Source organism: Felis catus, chromosome X, assembly GCF_018350175.1.
Source record: "Felis catus isolate Fca126 chromosome X, F.catus_Fca126_mat1.0, whole genome shotgun sequence".
Taxonomy (NCBI): domain Eukaryota; kingdom Metazoa; phylum Chordata; class Mammalia; order Carnivora; family Felidae; genus Felis; species Felis catus.
The window spans coordinates 20,017,983-20,036,256 of NC_058386.1; the positions used below are offsets into that span (position 1 = coordinate 20,017,983).

At 40.3% G+C, this 18,274-nt stretch overlaps 1 protein-coding gene across 4 annotated transcripts in view; it reads right to left on the reverse strand.

Annotated features, from left to right (window-relative positions):
* Positions 1-810: 810 nt before the first annotated feature.
* Positions 811-18,274, reverse strand: part of APOO (apolipoprotein O) — a 57,308-nt gene continuing 39,844 nt past the window's right edge. For 2 of the 4 annotated variants that reach the window (XM_004000362.6, XM_045050769.1), the window contains exons 7-9: positions 17,162-17,242; positions 6,031-6,097; positions 812-1,086 (exon numbers count right to left, since the gene is read on the reverse strand). In XM_004000362.6, the coding sequence (XP_004000411.1) occupies positions 6,062-6,097; positions 17,162-17,242 (117 nt within the window). In that variant the 3' untranslated portion in view covers positions 812-1,086; positions 6,031-6,061. Of the gene's footprint in view, positions 1,087-6,030; positions 6,098-16,077; positions 16,563-17,161; positions 17,243-18,274 lie in introns of those variants that run through there. The other 2 variants (XM_045050772.1, XM_045050771.1) reach the window with 2 other exon arrangements.

Below are 18,274 nucleotides of genomic sequence, written 5' to 3' on the forward strand. Positions count from 1 at the left end.
GTACAAGGCCTATATACACAGAACCCACACACGCAACCACATACCATTCCTCCACCGACAGAGGACAGAGCCCACTTCGTCACGCCTCTTGCGCTGACATTCAAGAAGTGGAAGATCTGGATAAGCTGGGAGGCAAAGGAACACAACAAGGGGTCACGGTTACTGTTTCCTTTGTATGTGTTCTAATTACTGTCATGCCAACTATTACTTACAGGTTTTGTTCTCATACTGGCCATCGGAGCATCGTCTCTCAGCTCTAGAGCCACCCTGTTCGACTCGACAGTTGTGGGGCTTGGACCGTGAAGATTGCCAGCTGGTACTGCTCTGAGAGGAATTAATGGTTTCCTTTTTTTTTTTTATTTAAAAAATTTTTTTTAATGTTTATTTTTGAGAGAGAGAGAGAGAGAGAGAGAGAGAGAGAGAGAGAAAGAGAGAGAGAGAGAGTGAGTGTATGAGTTGGGGAGGGGCTGAGAGACAGGGAGACACAGAATCTGAAGCAGGCTCCAGGCTCTGAACTGTCAGGACAGGGCCCGATGCAGGGCTTGAACTCGGGAACGGTGAGATCATGACCTAGGCCAAAGTCAGACCCTTAACTGACTGAGCCACCCAGGCACCCAAGTTAATGGTTTTCTTAAACACACACACACACACACACACACACACACACACACACACACACAGACCCCCATGTGCACACACACACACGTATACTCAGAGAGACACAACACAACATGCATATACACCAATATACACCACGCATACCACACACATGGGCACCAGATACGCTTGAACTGTCAATCAATAATATAAAAAAAAACGCAGAACAATTTTTTTAACTTGGAATTTTAATTATGTATATAAATAGCAACATGAGAGTGACGAGCTCTAAGGCTGGACATTATCTCTAGGTGAAAAGATTTCCAATTAGTCCACTTGGAGTATGGTATCACCCAAGATAACAAAGAAGTCTCGTTTAGTTTTTCCTGAAGAAGAAAGCCAATTTACTACATTCAGTACTGACTTCTCTGCCATTTTTTCTGTAGAAATACTGGTTTACCGCATGGAGTTTCCAATGTTTACCTATAACTAAAAGAAAAAGAAAACCATAAGTAAACTGCTAAAAAAAAAAGAGAGAAACTCTAAAACTTTGCTTTTTGAAAATTCATTAGGTTTAAATTGAGAAGCCATATCAAATATTTACATTACTCATTACCATCATATGACCGCGAGGATCATAATGAGCCAGAGAAAACTATGATTATTTCCATTTTACAGATGCATAAGCTACAAATCAGAAAGGTTTTGTGTTTCTTCCAAACTACATTCAGATTCTCCACTGGCTGTGTACCTGAGCACAATGAAACAGATGGATGGATAAACGAATAAAGATTAAATGCCTAAGTGGTACAGCACACACATCTCTCCCCTTCTGAAAAACCAAACGATTACATTTCCGCCCACGTGATGAAGGAGAGCATGATTCTATCACTGTTGGTCTGACGTATACCTTTCTTTACATCACCCCATTGTTCTCTTCTGGAGTGGAAGATACATCCTCCAAAGACACACCAAAGACCAAGACAATTCTTCTCCAGATTGCTTCTTTTCCTAATATGTAATGAATCTACTTAGCAATTTTGGGTTTATAAATATTTTAGAGATATAAATATATCTTTTAGATATAAATATATCTTTTAATATAAAACCAAAAATTCTTAAGTTAAACATGTAACCCTCTAGCTTACCTTTTCTATCTCAGTTTATTCATGTGTTTTGGACTTGTCTAAGAATTCAATACATTTACTGCACTGTCAGAACTACAAACTGAGGTGCCTGGATGGCTCAGTCGGTTAAGCATCCGACTTCGACTCAGGTCATGATCTCAGTTTGTGAGTTTGAGAGCCCCGCGTCAGGCTTGGACTCTGGAGTAGGCTTTGGATTCTGTGTCTCCCTCTCTCTCAGCCCCTCCCCTGCTCGTGCTCTGTCTCTCTCTGTCTCTCTCTCTGTCTCTCTCTCTCAAAATTAGATAAACATTTTAAAAAATTAAAAAAAAAGAACTACAAACTGGAAACAACCTATATTGATAAGGATTCAATAGGCCATGGTAGTCCATACTAGGAAATTAGTAAGCAGCTAAGAGGAGGAATGAGAAAGAAAGATCTCTAAGTACTAAGAAAAATATGTACATAATATATTAAGCGAAACAAGGCAAGTTATCTCATTTGTTCAACACAGCTAAACACAGCACTGTCTATGAAGTATTCTTACCAAAAGTCAATGTAAATCTGATTAAGCCTTCAGATCTATCGTTTTATGGGAAATGCAGAGAAGAGCAGAACCAACAGATAAACAGAACGACACTAAATGGATGCACTCAGCCACAGCCAGGATGTGGGATTCTCTAAAGGATAAATAGGTCTGTTTCTCAAAAAATGAATGGCAAGGGGAAAATGAAGGAGAAGGAACTATTATAGTTTAAAGGGGACTTCAGGGACCTATCAGTCAAATGTAATGGGGAAATGTTGTTTGGATCCTGATTCAAACCAAACAAATGCAAAAAGATAATCGGAGAGATCTGCATACTACCTGAATATGAGACGATATTAACAAATTAGTGTTAATTTCTTTAGGTGTGATGATAAAATTGTGATGTGTTCCCTCATGGAGGTTTCAGTGTACTCGCAAAACAGTACAAGGAATATAAGCGCATTGTGTCAAAAAACCAAAAGCAGGTATGGATGTGCACACATCTACACACAGAGAAAAAAGTCTGGAACGGTATGCCAAACTATTAACAGAAATTATCTCTGGGAAAGGAACAGAGGTCAAGACAAAGTTTAAAAATATTTATCTAATTTCTTTACAACAAATATGCACCACTTTAATAATTGAAAACACCATCTCCAATAGAGATGTAAAAAAATAAAGAATGAAATCAAGGTTGTATGTGCAGTAAGCTGAACTATGGCCCAGAATATTTGGGAAAGATGAAATAGATATTTAGGTAGTTTCCCGGTATTTCAAGTCTCATTGTCCCTGCAGAGAAACATAATTGTATTCAATGTAAAGTCTCTGGAGGGCATAGGTGGCTTCCTGGCCATTCACACTCCAGTCTCTCTTCCAACGGCAGGTCCATCCGATGCACCTTCAGGGCCGCTCCCCAGAGAGGCTGATTCTAGGGTGGGGTGGGGCCTAGGCCTCTGCCTTTTAACAAGCTCCTGCAGTCATTTGTTTGTATAACAAAATTTGAGAAGTACGGCTTGGGGTTACTATATGAAGGACTGAGATGTGAAAGAGGATCTGGGTTTGTTCTTTGTGACCCCTAAGGCAGAATCAGGACCATTGCATAAGAGTTACAAAAGGACATATTTTTGCTTAGTATAACAAACAGCTTCCTAAAAATCAGAACTGTCCAAAGATGGCTGCCCTGAGGGATGAGCTGCCTATCAGTGGAGATGAAAAGTTAGAACACGCAGGGCTACAGGGTATTTATGCTTGAGGCTGGCTGGGGGCCAGATGACTTCTCTCAAATTCTAAGATCTTATGACTCTCTGTGTCTCCAAAACTATGCAGACAGCTTGAGAAAGAAAAACCTCAGGCTGAGGGCTTTTGTGGATTGTAAATAGCAGCCATGATTTATAATCAATGTAGCAGTGATTTTTTAAAAAAGATATAAAAGAAAATTCATATTCACTGCAGCCAGTTTTAAAATACAGAAAGTTAGGGGCACCTGGATGGCTCAGTCGGTTAAGTGCCGACTTTGGCTCAGGTCATAATCTCACAGTTTGTGGGTCCTAGCCCAGCGTTGGGCTCTGTGCTGACAGCTCAGCACAGATTCTGCTTCAGATTCTGTGTCTCCCTCTCTGCTCCTCCCTACCTTGTGCTCTGTCTCTCCCTCTCAAAAATAAATAAAAACATTAAAAAATTTTTTAAATATAGAAAGTTATATAGAAGAAAATCTACAGGGGCGCCTGGGTGGCTCAGTCAGTTGAGAGTCCAATTCTTTTTTTTTTTTTTAACGTTTATTTATTTTTGAGACAGAGAGAGACAGAGCATGAACGGGGGAGGGTTAGAGAGAGAGAGACACAGAATCCGAAACAGGCTCCAGGCTCTGAGCTGTCAGCACAGAGCCCGACACGGGGCTCGAACTCACGGACCGCGAGATCATGACCTGAGCCGAAGTCGGCCGCTTAACCGACTGAGCCACCGAGGTGCCCCAAGAGTCCAATTCTTGATACTGGCTCAGGTTGTGATCACTGATCTAGCAGTTGTGAGATGAAGCCCTGCCTTGGGCACCTTACTGAGCGTGGAGCCTGCTTGGGATTCTCTATTTCCCTCTCCCTCTCTGCCCCTTCCCTGTTCACACACTCTGTCTCAAAATAAATAAACTTAAAAAAAAAGAAGAAAAGGTATAAAAAACATCCACAATTCTACTATCCCAAGATATATACTTAATTTTTTTGTTGTATTTCCTGGTCTTTATCCTTTCTAAAAGTGTATTATGCTATTTTTTTTCCATTTAACAAGTTTCCATGCAATTAAATATTACTGAAACATAACATTCCTCTTTATGGATATACCAGAATGAAGTCCCTTTTGTTTTTTTAAAAAAATTTTTTAACGTTTATTTGTTTATTTATTTATTTATTTATTTATTTATTTATTTATTTATTTATGGGACAGAGAGAGACAGGGCATGAACGGGGGAGGGGCAGAGTGAGAGGGAGACACAGAATCGGAAACAGGCTCCAGGCTCTGAGCCATCAGCCCAGAGCCCAACGCGGGGCTCGAACTCACGGACCGCGAGATCGTGACCTGGCTGAAGTCGGACGCTTAACCGACTGCGCCACCCAGGCGCCCCCGTTTATTTATTTTTGAGAGAGAGAGAGAGACAGAGCGTGAGCAGGGGAGGGGCAGAGAGAGAGGGAGACACAGAATCCAAAGCAGGCTCCAGGCTCTGAGCTGTCAGCACAGAGCCGAACATGGGGCTTGAACTCACAAACTGCGAGATCATGACCTGAGCCGAAGTCGGATGCTTAACTGACTGAGCCACCCAGGCATCCCTGAAGTCACTTTTTATAGCTGAGTATTTTGGGCACCTGGGTGGCGCAGTCGGTTAAGCGTCCGACTTCAGCCAGGTCACGATCTCACGGTCCGTGAGTTCGAGCCCCGCGTCAGGCTCTGGGCTGATGGCTCAGAGCCTGGAGCCTGTTTCCGATTCTGTGTCTCCCTCTCTCTCTGGCCCTCCCCCGTTCATGCTCTGTCTCTCTCTGTCCCAAAAATAAATAAACGTTGAAAAAAAAAATTAAAAATATAGCTGAGTATTTAGACTATCTGCAGACTCAGTATGATCTTATCAGGAGATTGCAAGTGCTATCATATAATTTTTAATACATAAAAAATTAATATTAATATAACTAATGTTCTGTACTTAGCTGGTACTCATGAGTAAATGTTGACCAAATGAATGAAAATAAACAGCGAATTGAGTATAAGACCAGAAGAAATCACACTGATTTTTCTGGCTTCACTTGGCATCCTAATTTTCTCCAGCTTCAGGTTACTCAATCTTTAAAGAAAAAATAATTATACCTATGATTTCCCAATGGCACTTATAATATCTCTATATAATCTTGAGTTTCTCTACAACCGTCATGCATTCAACAAATGTTTATTTAATGACTATTATATGAATACAAGGGTGCCTACCATAGTAAAGTGTTATTTGAGAAAACATAAAGCTAAGAAATAATGGCACTTTTCAACTGTTTGAAATAGTTTTGTAGTTTTGTAGCCAAATACCAACTGTCAAGTTCTAGCTTGCCCAAAAACCCAGATACTTCTCAGGAATGAACACATAAGTGAAGGCACCAAAGCCCACAATTAAAGACAGAAGAAAACAACACCCTGACCTTTATGTACCTACATGAAGTTGAAACCGCTATAATTGATTACATTAAATTATGGACAAGTCATTTCAGCTGGTGCTAACAATGCTGAAAAGAACTACAGAGTTCCCTTGTTCTTTACCTGATTAAAATGGGCAGAGCCATGGAGCAGTCTACTTATTCCCAGGTGAATTCTTCACATTTCCTGGCTTATGAAACAAAAAATAAGAATATTAATACAGTTTAAAAAGAAACAATGAAACATTTAAAACAAGAGTGGAATGTCTCAAAGTGCTCATCTTCAGTATCTGGCTGAATACAACATGAAATATTATTATAAGGCAACATGACCCATTTCTGAGTTAACTGAAGGAATTGCTAGGGCTCCCTGAGGGCCCTGCTGTAATAAATCGCTATTAATCCTCAGCACAGAGAGTCAGCCAAACGGCTGATTCTATAAAATATCAAACCAAGAGTGAACCGAGTTCTTTACTACTTCATGCCACCATCATTGTTAAAGAATAAAATAAAATAAAATAAAATAAAATAAAATAAAATAAAATAAAGAATAAAGCTATTCTTCTCTGTGTATCATCCACCATAGGGGTCAAATCACACAACATGTTTACTGAGAAAGAGGTTATAATTGGACCACACCCATTCTGCCTGGCCACCATCTGGGAACGTATAATTAGGTCACATCAACCACCAGAAGTGATGGAGGAAAGTTTCTAGTAGGAAATGTTCATGTGCTAAATGTTTAAGGCTTTCCTTTCTTTCCTATATGTTTTCAACACTCTAACTGTGAAAACATGCTAATAAGAACTGATGTCCATCAAGGAGCAGAGCTCTCTTGAGATGGCAACCTGAAGACAGCAGGCTACAGGTGAGGAGGCGATGGGGCTGGGGTTCTGTGGTCTAGACTTGGTGTAGATTCTGATGGTAGCCTTCTTGTAGTTAGCCAGGAGAAAGGAGGAACACAGACCTAACCCCGTCATTTCAGAGCATGGCTTCTAGGCAACTCCAGGCTTACTGGAGTGGTTGAAAACTGGTCTCTAAGCACGGTGATCATACATCCTGGCTTGCCCAAGTCATACTAGTTTATACCCACTGTCCCAGCATAATTAACGGTACCCCCTTTCACTCTCAAGTGTATGATCCTGACTTGGATGATAAATTATACAGTTACCCTATATACAAATCACATCCACTTGACAATGGAGTTGTGGGAAACAAGGCCCTATGTATTGCTTGGTGGATCATCATACAAAAACCATGTCTACTTGTTGCTCCAAACAGAGCTCTATAGGACTCAGTACTGTGTACCTTACTCTATTCCTCAAGAGGCACGCTAACACACACACACACACACACACACACACACACACACACACACAGGCCTTCTTGCTGTTGCTCTTCCAATCTGCCAAGCTCTTTCCCAGGATGAGAACTTCATAAATGTATCCCTTGACCTAGACTGGTCTGTCCCAATTTCTGCCTGGCTAAATGCTATTCATCCTTCAGATCAAGGCTTTCCCTTGTCACCTACCCTTCCATTTAGATGAGAACCTTTTATTCACATTCATAGCACCCATGTGCTTCCTAATTTGTATAATTCTTTCATTCATGTTTGAATCATTCACTAATATATAAGCTTCGTGGGGTCACAATATCCCTAGGACCTCCTAACACACAGTATTCAAACATTTGTTGAATAAACAAATGAAATGCAGTAGAACCTAGCGATCTGATGAGGGTAAAAAAAAAAGTTTGGGTATGTAATTAATGAAGAACAAAAAGAGACTTAAAAAAAAGAGGCTTATGAAGCTAAGTACAATAACCATGTCCAGCAATTGGGTCTGTCATAAAAACCAAAGAGTTCTCTACCTAGTTAAATATATTTTAGGTCTGAATTACCTTAACCTAATGCTCGCCAAGTACTTGTAGTGATAGTCTTATACGTTCTACTATCTATATTCACCAACATCTCAATCTCAAAAATCTAAGATGCTAAATACATAAGCTTTTTTATCTTTTGGACATTAAGAAAAGGAGCACATAAAATATTCTTCTAGTTGAGGAAAACAACTCTGTTGCTAGGAAATTTTTCTTGTTTGGTTACGTATCACTTACAGTGTAACAAAACATGACTAAAGAAATATTGAGGACTTCCACCCTATCACAAATCAGACCTCTTTTGGCAGTAACTGCCATGATCTCAGAAAAAAACAACATGCTGACTTCAAAAGACAGATTGTGATTTAGCACAAGCCAGAAATTAAATTTGTTTTTGCATTTTCAGACAGCTGTATTTGAAATATTTTATAACTCATTCTCCTTATGAGTTAATTTTAATACCTATCAGTTTTCAATATTTTTTAAAGTAATTAATACATTTTATTTAAGACAACATATCTAAAATACTATCATTTCATCATATAATCAACACAAAAATGAGATAGTTTATGATCTTTTTATTTGTACCATGTCTTCTTTTTTTTTTTTTTTTTTAATTTTTTTTTCAACGTTTATTTTTGGGACAGAGAGAGACAGAGCATGAACGGGGGAGGGGCAGAGAGAGAGGGAGACACAGAATCAGAAACAGGCTCCAGGCTCTGAGCCATCAGACCAGAGCCTGACGCGGGGCTTGAACTCACAGACCGCAAGATCATGACCTGGCTGAAGTCGGACGCTTAACCGACTGCGCCACCCAGGCGCCCCTGTACCATGTCTTCTAAATTTGCTGTGAATTTCTATTCACAGCACACGCCTCAATTCAGACCAGCTATATTTCAAGTACTCAATAGCTAGTGGCTGCCATATTGGACAATATAGGGCTAGAGAAATAAACTAAATAGCACTGTGATGGTTAGTTTTATGTGTCAACTTGGCTAGGCTACAGAAGAAAATTTTCTTACCACATCCATGAACATGGATGTTAATTTCTATTAGCAAAATCAAAACATTTATTTTAATCAAAACATGCATTGCTAATTAGTATGCACTGCCATGTGAAAAGAGATTTCCAGATAAACCTCGAGGGTACAGCAGCCCACTGAAATGTCTGAGCCCCTCGTCAGTTGATTATTTTGATCAATTACTTAACTTCCCCAAATGCAGTTTCCTCATTTGTAAAATGGGGATAATAACAGAACCTGCCTCACAGACTCTTTGTGCACAAAGAGTTTAGTACCCAGGGCCAAGCTCACAGCAAGTGCTCAATAATCATTACCTACCCTATGTAAAAGGTCACTTAGAGGAAATAAAAGGTAAGGATAAATGACCTGTTAAAGACTCCAGTGACATTCCAGTTCACTGGATATGGTACAGGCAAAATCATGCCTCCCCCAAACATGTCTGCATCCTAATCCTAGAAACTATGACTGCTACTTTCCACAGCAAAGGAGAATTAACATGGCATTGGGATTCAGGCTGCTAATCAGCTGACCTTTCAACGGGGAGATTATTTTGGATTATCACATGGGTTCCTGTAGTCAAAGAAGGAGGCAGGAGACAGGGTCAGAGAAATGGAACGTGAAAAGGACTCGACTTGCAGTTGGTTGGCTTTGAAAATGGAGGAGGAGGGCTGTGAGCCACAGAAAGCTGCAGCCTCTAGAAGCTAGGAACAGCCCTCAGTTGGCAGCCAGCAAAACAGATCTTGATCCTACAACCCCAAGGAACTGAAGTGAATTCTGTCAACAATCTGAATGAAGGAGGAGATGGATTCTCCCCTGGAGCCGCCAGACTTCTGACCTATGGAGTCTAAGATAATGTAAATTTGTATTACTTTGAGCCAATTTGTGGTCATTGGTTGTGGCAGGAATAGGAAACCAAAACACTGGTGGGGGGGGGGGGGTCTCTTGGCTAATGCACATAAGCCCAATGGTTCCATTTTCCATCAAGAGATACTATCTTCTCAAGCAGAAGCAAAAATGTGCAGTGTCACATGACATCTATCATGGCTAGCATGTGCTAGAGTTATTTGATGGGTTTCTGACATGGATAAATTCATTTAGTCCTCAAAATGGCACCATGAAATACTACTCCCATCTCCCAGAGTGCCGCAGCTATTTCCCAAGGTTCCAAGGGAACCTTGTAAGAGGCAGGGCGGGGTGGGGCGGAGCCTGGAGCGCCCACTCCAGAGTCCACTCTCTTGGCCATCAGGCTATGCTGCATTCTGCCTTGTCCACCTTTCTGATACCAAAGTGTTACGCCTTTCAATAAAACGAGATGCTCCCCACCACCCAGTATTTCCATCTTTTTATTTTGCTAAGTAATGAAGCTTAAAAAAAAAAAAAAGAAAAATCAGTGCCTGGTACTTTTGTTTCTTAGAATTTCTAATAGCAAAAGCTAAAGAAGGCACAAAATCAGAACAAATTTAGCTTTATGGAAAACCCACCATATTGCCCTTATTTTTATTTGTATTTTATTGTGTTGAGGACACTTAACATGAGATTTACTCTCCTGACAAATTTTTAAGTGTCTGATACGGTACTGTTGACTATAAGCACTATGTTGTAGAACAGATCCCTAGAACATATTCATCGTGGGTGACTGAGACGTTATAGCCGTTGAAGAGTAACCCCCCCCATTTCCCTTCCCCCCCGGCCCCTGGCAACCACCATTCTGCTCTCTGGTCCTACGAGCCTATTTTAGATATTTCATATAAGTTGAATCATGCAGTATTTCTCCGTTAGTGATAGAAATATCCAAGAGGATCATTTTGAAACCACGTAACTTACTCAGAGCAAGACTTGAGTGTGCTTAGCAAGCTGAGGAATTTGGAATGGAGGAAGAGAAAGCAGGGCATATTTACTCAGGGTGGTGGCTGCTGCTTCCCTTTCATTTTCCTGCTGAGCCAGCAGGGGACTGAACACAACTATTAAAAGCCCAGCTTCAGAAGTTCTGCTCAGTTTTCACATTAGTAACAGGTTTATATTTCTTCATGTATTTTCCTGCCCTTTAACGAATTATGAAGATTTTACTTTTTAGTTATTGTTGGCCTTTAACAGTCATTCTACAATTCCTTCATAGTAACTTGTTAACATCTTTTTAGAAACCTAGTGAAAACTAAACATGCCATTTGCCGAGACACACTGCTGTGTTTGACTAATTAGAGAAGAACTCCAAAAGGGCCATCTGTGGGCCTGGGGCCTTGCACCCACGACTGGCTTCCATCTCGGACACTCAGACGTTGGGCTGATACTAATCTGAAAGGGTTTCATATTAGCAATGGACAATCAGTAAATAGTTGCAGGCTTTTATTAAGCTCCTAGATTCAAAGAGTGAAAACCACAATGGAAAAAAAGTCAATAAAACCAACTATATTAAGAACTTCTGATGCTCAAAAGACACCTGAACTGAAAAGACAAGCCTCAAACTAGGAGAAGACATCTGCAAACATGTGACCAAAAACATTAGCATCTAGGAAAAAAATAAAGAACCCTTATAAATCATTAAGAAAGGAACAAATCAGTCATACAATAAATGGCCAAAAGACATGAGTAGGTGTTTCAAGAAGAAGAAACCAATAAACGTGAAAAGATGCTCAACCTCATTAGCGATCAAGGAAATGTACATTAAAACTACAATCAGAAATTCTGAGGAGTGCCTGGGTGGCTCAGTCAGCTAAGCGTCTGACTCCTGATTTCAGGTCAAGTCATGATCTCACGGTTCGGTTCATGAGTTCTAGCCTTGCACCAGGCGCTGTGCTGACAGTGCAGCCTGTTTGGGATTCTCGGTCTCACGGTCTCTCTGCCCCTCCTGCACTCACTCTCTCTCAAAAATAAACAAACAATGGGCTAAATGGGAGATGGGTATCAAGAAGGGCACTTGTTGGGATGAGCACTGGGTGTTATATGTAAGTGATGAATCACTAAATTCTATCCCTGAAATCATTATTATGCTATACGTTAATGAACTTGGATTTAAATTTAAAAAAGGAAAAAAGAAATAAAATAAACAAACATTAAAAAAAAAGAAATTCTGAGATGATTTTGACATGCCAGATATCAAGGAAACCATCACAGACTACTTGGGGCTCATGTCAAAAGCGCTCAAAGCCAACTTCTACTAGCCAGAGGGATGATTTGAATTTTAATAAGGAATAAGAATTACAAAACATTCAAATCAAAAATGTATAAAGCAATAAATTTATGATGATATTAAAAAAATTAACTGGTCACTGTATGTTAGCCAACTTGACAATATATTTAAAAAAAACCCAACTAACTGGTGACCTTCTGAGGATGAGTGGGAACCAATTTATTATTTTGAAAATTGGAAACATAACAAAAAATGTTATGGAAGACAGGAAGCATTTGTCCTGTCTTTCCTATAACTGGGTAACTAAATGGCAGATGAGGGAAGTGGTTCTTTATTTAAATATTCCAGCTAATATGTGAAAAATGACATGGCAGAGGTAGAATATAGCCATTTTCTAACCCCCGGTGAATCAAAGGGTCTCGGCATTGCTAACACCAAAATAGCAAAGCAAAAACTAGACTTATGTGCCTACGTAGACCTACAGCCTTGCCAACAGGTTCAAACACGAACCTCATCAAGCAATCATCTGGATCCAGCTGCCAATCTGCAGGAAATGCAGAGAAGACAGGAACATGGTCAACTGCACCTTATGTGTGACATCAGCAAAGCTTAAACCAATGGAAACTCTCTAGGTCCAATATGCCAAGTTGTTTTAAGTTTACTTATTTTAGACAGACAGAGAGAGAGAAAGTGGGGGAGGGACACAGAGAGAGAGGGAGAGAGAATCCCAAGCAGGCTCTCAACTGTTAACGCAGCAGAGCCCGATGTGGGGCTCAAACCCATGAACCGTGAGATCAGGACCTAAGCCAAAGTCATATGCTTAACCAACTAAGCCACTCAGGCACCCCCTGCCAGGTTCTTTTAATAGATACGTTGTAAGGAAAATAAAAAGGTGGAAGGGGAACCTGTAGATTTAAAGTGATTTAAAAAGAGGGGGGGAAAAGACTTAAAAGGGTTTATATAAAGTCAGAAACACTAACAGGCAAAACTAAAGTGACAAGGTGATAAAACCACAAAGGAAGATAAGGAAGTTATTACTCTAAAAGGGTACTAGGTAATTTTGGATGGAGGGAGAGGACTGTAACTGGAGTGGGCTACATGGAGGGGGTTCTGGGGTGGTTGGTAAAGTTCTTTTTTTGTTTGTTTGTTTTTACATGATGGTCACAAGGGTGTTTGCCTTATACTAACTCACTAAGCTGTAAGAAATGAATTGAGCACCTTGAATCTGGCGCCTTAGACCACTTGGCCATCCTGACACCCTATAAGAAATGAACTGAAAAGTTGTTGCAAGAACACACATTATTGGGGCAACCAGGGAAACCTGAATATGGACTGCATAACTAGGTAGTATTTATGTAAATATTTATGTACCTTTCCTCAGTGTGATAATGATATTGTGATTATATTAGTGAATGCTCATGTTATTTGGAAATACATGCTGAATTAGGTATGAGTGGCAAGTGCAATGATACCTACAACCAACTCTCAAATAGTTCAGAAAAAGAAAATACAGGCATGTGTGAGTGCCTACACACATGCAAAGTAAGAGGCAAAGCAAATGTAGCAAAATGCTAATTGCTAAATCTAAACCAAGGGTAGAGTCATTGTATACTATTTCTGCAAGTGTTCTGTAGTTTTGAAATTTTTTTAAATAAAATTGGAGAATAAAGCAACACACACACACACACACACACACACACACACACACACCCCAGAGTGAAGAACTATTTTAAAGCTACCACAGTGGCAACCGCTTTGTAAGACTACTTGGTATCATCTAGTAAAATGGATGTGCAGACCTTATGAACCAAGAAAGCTCTGAATAAACCGTGACACATGTACAAAAATGTTCAGAGCTGTGTGTGCAACAATACACTGAAAATCACCAAACTAGTCATCAACATAGGTATTTTCCCCCAAAGGAATATTCTACAGCAGTGAAAATGAATAAACTATAGTTATATATGGCCTGTATTAAGGGGATAAAACAAGTTACAAAAGAGTACATACAGTTAAGACTCCATCTAGATATACTCTTTATATTTATTTGTATGTATATTTAATATCTTTATATTTTAAAGGCAAAAACCAGACAAGTTCAACTACAGTGTCTTATGAAAAACAGGGAATGAAAAACAAAATTCTGGAGAGTAGTTCCCTCTGGGGAGGCAGGGCAGGACATGGAGGGCATGGAGAACTTGGAAGACATGGGCAATTTCCTATCTTTTAAAAGGTAGATGGATGGTTGGTATATATGTGGTCATTATACTGTTGGATTTTAAACTCTGTGTGCATGTCTGTAAACAGAGTTTATTTATTTTTCCAAAGATTTTTTTTTTAAGGTAATCTCTATACCCAATGTGGTGCTCGAACTCACCACCCCGAGATCAAGAGTTGCATGCTCAAATGAGCCAGCCAGGTGTCCCTGTAAAGAGAGTTTAAAATCCAACAGATACTGTCTATCTCAAAAAAAAAAAAAACCCAAAAACAAAAAACAACACCCTAGACCACACTAGGATGATAATATTATTTCTGGACACACCCGTCGTTTCTGCACAGTTCTGACAAAGAGTTTACCACAGACTTATTTAGGGCCTTTGAAGGTAAGACAGCTCCATGGCAAATAATATTTTTTTAAAAAAAAATTTTTTTTTCAACGTTTTTTATTTATTTTTGGGACAGAGAGAGACATAGCATGAACAGGGTAGGGGCAGAGAGAGAGGGAGACACAGAATCGGAAACAGGCTCCAGGCTCTGAGCCATCAGCCCAGAGCCTGATGCGGGGCTCGAACTCACGGACCGTGAGATCGTGACCTGGCTGAAGTCGGACGCTTAACCGACTGCGCCACCCAGGCGCCCCTCCATGGCAAATAATATTAATGGAGAACTGGGCCATCCATCATTAATACCACTGAAGATTGCAGGGCCCTGTTTGAAACACAATGTCCACAAATTTCTTTGACTAGTTGAGTATCACAAGCACATCAGATTCTGTCTCTATCTCTCTCTGCCCCTCCCCTGCTCTCACTGTGTCTCTCTCTCTCAAAAATAAAATAAAAACATAAAAAAAAAACAAAAAGAACCACAAGCACGTACATTTGTGAGATCACTACAGGGATAGCTAAGCACAACCATGCATAAGACTACATCTAATTGAGACTGCTAATTTCAAGCCTGACTTGAAAACCAATTTCCAAATAAGCTAAGGAATAAACAAACAAAAAACTCAATCATAAAGTGTGCCCCAGGTCCCTTCAAAGAGACAGTCCCTGAGCCCCAAAGGATTCCTCTTCCAGAGTAGCTTAAATCTTTGCTCTCAGCAATAAAACAAAAATGACCAAAAGCCACAAAATCCAAGAAGGAGGGTGAAGAGCAATCAATGAAAAACAATGGCATTTCACTATCAAACAGTTCCCGAAATCTAAGTATATCAAATTTTGATTAGAGCCTTCTGTTCTTCATCTATAATTGGTGTTAAATGTTGAGTCAATATCAATTTTATTACCTTCTACTGAGAACAGACAACCATCAGGAAAATTAGGCTTTCAGAGTAAACAAATGCAAGTACATTACATTCTCAAGGACTCTGGAGAGGGCAAGGGCACAGAAGACCAGAGGTAAAAAGGCAGACCAGCCCTGAGCTAATTACACATCTTTACTATCTCACTCCCCCAAGACTCGCATATAAATGTGAGTAGTGTTAACATCTAACGTTTTCAAATTACCATAAAATGCTGGCCTGTTTAACTTGCATTCCAGCCACAGTCCCGTTGTTTCTGCCCTGGGCTGGATTCTAGAGCAGAAAAAGCTCTTTCCATGCTAGCGGCTCTGTGGGGATCCCCTCCTCGGCTTTCATATGCAGTGAGTCTGGGCTGCCAACGGGCACCTCAAGTGAGCACTCGGAGGCTCCTAGGAGACACGCCCCCCCCCCCCCCCCCCCCGCAAATGGCTTCAGTTCACGTGTATCTGCGCTAACACCACAGTGACCACTTGGAACGGAGGATGAGTTTCATTTTCCACCTTTCTTTCTAGGGCTGTGTATAGCTTACCTGACATTCTATTTCCTTTCCCACATAAAACTCAGTGTGGACTTAAGGAATTCTTTAAACAGGAAAGCAAGCTTCCAAAAAAAATATCAGAGGAATGAAAACAAAACTAAGAGTGTTTATTCTTTAAAGGGAATTGCCAAACGGCACTTGATATTAATACAGAACTTCCTCGCCAAAGCTAGCTTGAACAGGCTCAATAGAGACTAATTCCTTTAGATACCACTAATACAAAAATAAGTCTTAATATTTCATTGGAAGATGATTTATGTAAACAACGAGGAGGGCTTATAATTTATTCTATAATGTTACATCCAAGTTCCAGTTCAAAATTCTGGATTTCAATTTGGAGATAGTTCTTCATATTTTCAAAGAGTTTTTTTATTTGAGATGAGAGAAGTCAAAAAGAACATTCTTCAATCTATAATGTAGAAGGTATATTAACGTAAGAACCCTAGTTCTTCCTTCTTGCGCAATGCCTCCAAGTGCTTGGAGGAAACACCATGCCTTGTTCTATACCCGTTCTTCATTATCAGAGTAGAGTGTTCCAGCAAACATGGGCAACATTCAGTCAGCTATGTAGCTGCAAGAAGAGACGAAAGACGACACCTTACAATTACACAACCTCCTTCCTCTTCCGCTTATCCACCCATGAGTCAGCACAGAGAATTTGGTCTGTAGCTGGAGGCTGATCCCCACTACGCCACAGCTCATGCCCTGAACTGGGCCAAGAAGGCTAGGGGATGAAGGGATACAGTCCTGCTCAGGGAAAGGAGGGGGCCTATAACAAGTGAAATAGCAAGAGGAGGAGCCTTGTTTGGTTAGTTGTTTTTGCCTGGGAGCACAGTATGTTCCCTTTGAATGCAGTTTTGATAAAACTTGCAGATAATACGCTACACTTTGAGCACATTATAAATATGATAGAGTGGAAATTATGATCTAAGACTGCAGTGGAATGCATTTTATGGTCACCACTTATTCAGCCCTGCTGATAATAGCCGGATGCACGGAGATTTTTATTGCTCTCCGACAGAGGCCACCAAAAGAGAATCTGAGCTAGAAGCAAAATGAAGACAAACAGTAGAAGCAAGAGCAGGCACCAAGGTTATCAAGAATTTTACAAAACCCTAGAAAACCATATATTTACACCAAAAGGAAGATAATGAAAAAGATCTTTCTCACCTTTTGAAAGTTCTCCTTCCACAAATCTTCTACGACTATGTATCCTCGTAAACCCCAGTCATATAATTTCTCCCCACTGACCTTGAAACAAAACATAAAAGATCCATTGCTATTCCATACATGACTGGTTAGAACCAGAATCTTCCATTTTCCTTTTTACTCTTTTCAAAACAGCTGTATTTAAGCATATGACGACCCCAGAAATCTTTGGACATACACATTAAAACTGTGCAACATAAGCAAATAAAACGAGTAAGAATTGTAGCATAAGAAGAAAACATAGTTTGGTTGTGCAGTTATTGTTTAAAATAATTTGCCATAAATTACAGGTGTATAAGGACAAAAATGTAGGAGGTCAGCTGCTGGTATATGAAATTCCTGGAAGTGAGACACAGAAAGAAGGCTTCTGCCTATCTCATCTAGTGCATCATGGCCAACCAAGTCACATTGGCCCAGCTGAAAATCACTCATTCATTGTAGGGGCTGAGGTAAAAAATAGGTGAGCCCAATGAAGATGTTCGTAGTTCTTCCAGGTCGCCTAAAACAAAAGGCTTCAAGTTCCTATAGGGATTTTGCCTCTTGATCCAAGATCCTTTCTACAACATCCTGAGAGGTAGGTCCCAGGGTCAGAAAATACTTTGGGGCCAAGGAACTCACTACTTAATATGATATTGTAATAGCATGGCACCACACACTATCAGCGTGGAGTTCGACGTGGGGTTTGAACTCATGAACTGTGAGATCATGACCTGGGCCGAAACTGAGAGTCAGACACTCAAATGACTGAGACACTCAGATGCCCCTAGTATTGAGTTTTCTTTTTTGTTTTTAAATGTTTTTATTTATTTTTGAGAGACAGAGAGAGACAGAGCATGAGCAGGGGAGGGGCAGAGAGAGAGAGAGGGAGACACAGAATCCGAAGCAGGCTCCAGGCTCTGAACTGTCAGCACAGAGCCTGATGTGGGGCTCAAACCCACAAACCATGAGATTATGACCTGAGCCTAAGTCAGAGGCTTAACCAACTAAGCCACCCAGGCGCCCCTAGTATTGAGTTTTCTTTAAAAAATGCTTCTAGTGGGGCACCTGGCTGGCTCAGTCAGTAGAAGGTATGAC